The sequence below is a fragment of the Octodon degus genome, unplaced genomic scaffold (genome assembly GCF_000260255.1).
Source record: "Octodon degus isolate 3935 unplaced genomic scaffold, OctDeg1.0 scaffold00064, whole genome shotgun sequence".
Classification (NCBI taxonomy): domain Eukaryota; kingdom Metazoa; phylum Chordata; class Mammalia; order Rodentia; family Octodontidae; genus Octodon; species Octodon degus.
Genome location: NW_004524640.1, coordinates 4,004,213 through 4,006,342, shown reverse-complemented (window position 1 = coordinate 4,006,342; position 2,130 = coordinate 4,004,213). Strand labels below are relative to the sequence as shown.

Genomic DNA, 2,130 nt, shown 5'->3' with positions numbered 1-2,130 from the left:
CCTGCTTAGACAAGCTTAGGCAGTGCAGGGAACTGCAGTTCGATCCCCAGCCCTACCCTTAGGTTGGGCTGAGCCAGTCAAAACAACATTTATCCTTGTTTTGAACAGATGGTCAGTAAATTAGTGCTAATCTGGGTCAGTAAACTGGTGCTGATCTAGGGGGTGCTTGTGACTGACCTAAGACCTTGCACATGCGCAACACATAGACTATCACTGAGCTGCATCCCTTGCCTCGGGATTTTTCCCTACTCTTAACATATGACTTTTTAAGATTCTGTTTTTATTTGTTTATTTGGGAGTGCTAGGGCTTGAGCCCAGGGCCCCATGCATATTAGGCAAGTTCTCTGCTGCTGAGCTATGTCTGCAGCCTTTTCAAATTCTGAGACAAGGTCATTGAGAGCTGCCTAGACTGACCTCGAACTTGACGGTCTCCTACCTTAGTCTCTAAACTGATCATGCCTAATAATTTCCTAATAATGGAGAGCATTAATTATTCATTGAAGCCTGGGAGTGTTAGCACATGCCTAATCCCAGCACTCAAGAGGCGGAGGCAGAAGAAGGATTGTTGTGAGTTTGAGAGAAGCTTGGGTTGCAAAGTGAGTTCAAGGCAAGCCTGAACTGCATAGTGAGACCCTGTCTCAAAAAGATAAAAAAATTTTTTTCATCTATTTCTCTTGTTTCTTTAATTATGTAAAAAACTAAAGCTGAAACCTATGCATTAGACATTTTAAAATTTCCTACAGGAACCAGCCTAGAACATTAGAAATAATAGATGTTTAGCCAACACTTCTTGGCCTCTTTATATATTATTGTCATTTTAAAATTTTCAAAATGTTTCTGCATTCTGGTATTTTGTATTAAGTAAATAGCCGCCACTCTATTTCTTGGTGGAAATTGAAAATAAAGTAGGTATGTGTTTTTTATATATAAGGATTAAACTTTATGTTTGGACTAGATCCCTATCTGACAGAGCCACTGCCACTGAAATGCCATTGTCTTCTCATTTTTCTTCTGTTTTATTGCTGTGTCATTTTCAGGGACTCCGGAAAGCCTAGCTGAGAAAGAGAGGCAGCTCATGGGCATGATCAACCAGCTGACGAGTCTGCGTGAGCAGTTATTGGCCGCCCACGATGAGCAGAAGAAACTGGCTGCGTCTCAGATAGAGAAACAGCGGCAGCAAATGGAGCTGGCCAAGCAGCAGCAAGAGCAGGTGAGTCAAACAGAGCCACAGTCAGATTTGTACCCAATTCCTGATGCGTGGTTCTGCCTGCTATTTGTAGATCACTCACTGCCCTAGTCATCTGACAATGAATGAGAGAGTTCCCAGTCCCAACTGCAATTAAGTAAATGAAGGGACAAATACATAGCGAACACTGAGGCAAAAACAGATCTTTAAGCTTATTAAGTTCCAAAGCATAGATGTACCCATTGAATGTCCTAATCCAAAGCTACAATCTGAAATTTCTGAAAATTCAGAGGTTTATCTGTGATGACCTGATTCCAGATATGGGAAACTCCACACATGACCTCACATAACAGGTTACAGACAAAACCAGGTGTGATGGAGCACGCCTGTAATCCCAGCGCTGGGGAGACTGAGACAGAAGGATCTCTATGAATTTGAGCTGTACAGGGGGACCCTGTATCAAATAAATAAATAAAAGATTAAAAAAATATTTAAAAGAGGTTACAGACTGTATAGAAGTGAACTAAAAATATTCTATAAAATGACCCTCACAGTATGCATTTAAGAAATGTGAGCAATGAATGAGTTTTACATTTTAATTTAGATCTTTCTAAACTAAAGAAATCTTTCTTAGTTTTATGTATGCATGGGCATATCTTCCAAATCCCAAAAGATTCTCAAATTCAGAATGCTTGTGGTTCTAAACATTTTAGATGAAGTCTACTCAACTGGTACATATAATCAAGACAAATTTGGATAGATCATGAAAGAAGTAACAAAAAAGACCCAACCAAGATAATGTTTTGACATTTGAGACAAGTTTTAAAGAATACATAGGATTCAACAAGTGAAGGGAAATTCTAATTAGAAGGAATTCAATTAAATAAGTTGTTAAGTACATTAAATAAAAAGAATGACCATCTAAGGTAGATAGGATGATAACC

At 39.0% G+C, this 2,130-nt stretch overlaps 1 protein-coding gene across 1 annotated transcript in view; it reads left to right on the top strand.

Annotated features, from left to right (window-relative positions):
• Positions 1 to 2,130, top strand: part of Sox5 (SRY-box 5) — a 419,324-nt gene that overhangs the window by 187,301 nt on the left and 229,893 nt on the right. Inside the window, exon 5 of the mRNA XM_004634556.2 lies at positions 1,038 to 1,210. Coding sequence (XP_004634613.1) covers positions 1,038 to 1,210 — 173 coding nt within the window. The remainder of the gene's footprint in view (positions 1 to 1,037; positions 1,211 to 2,130) is intronic.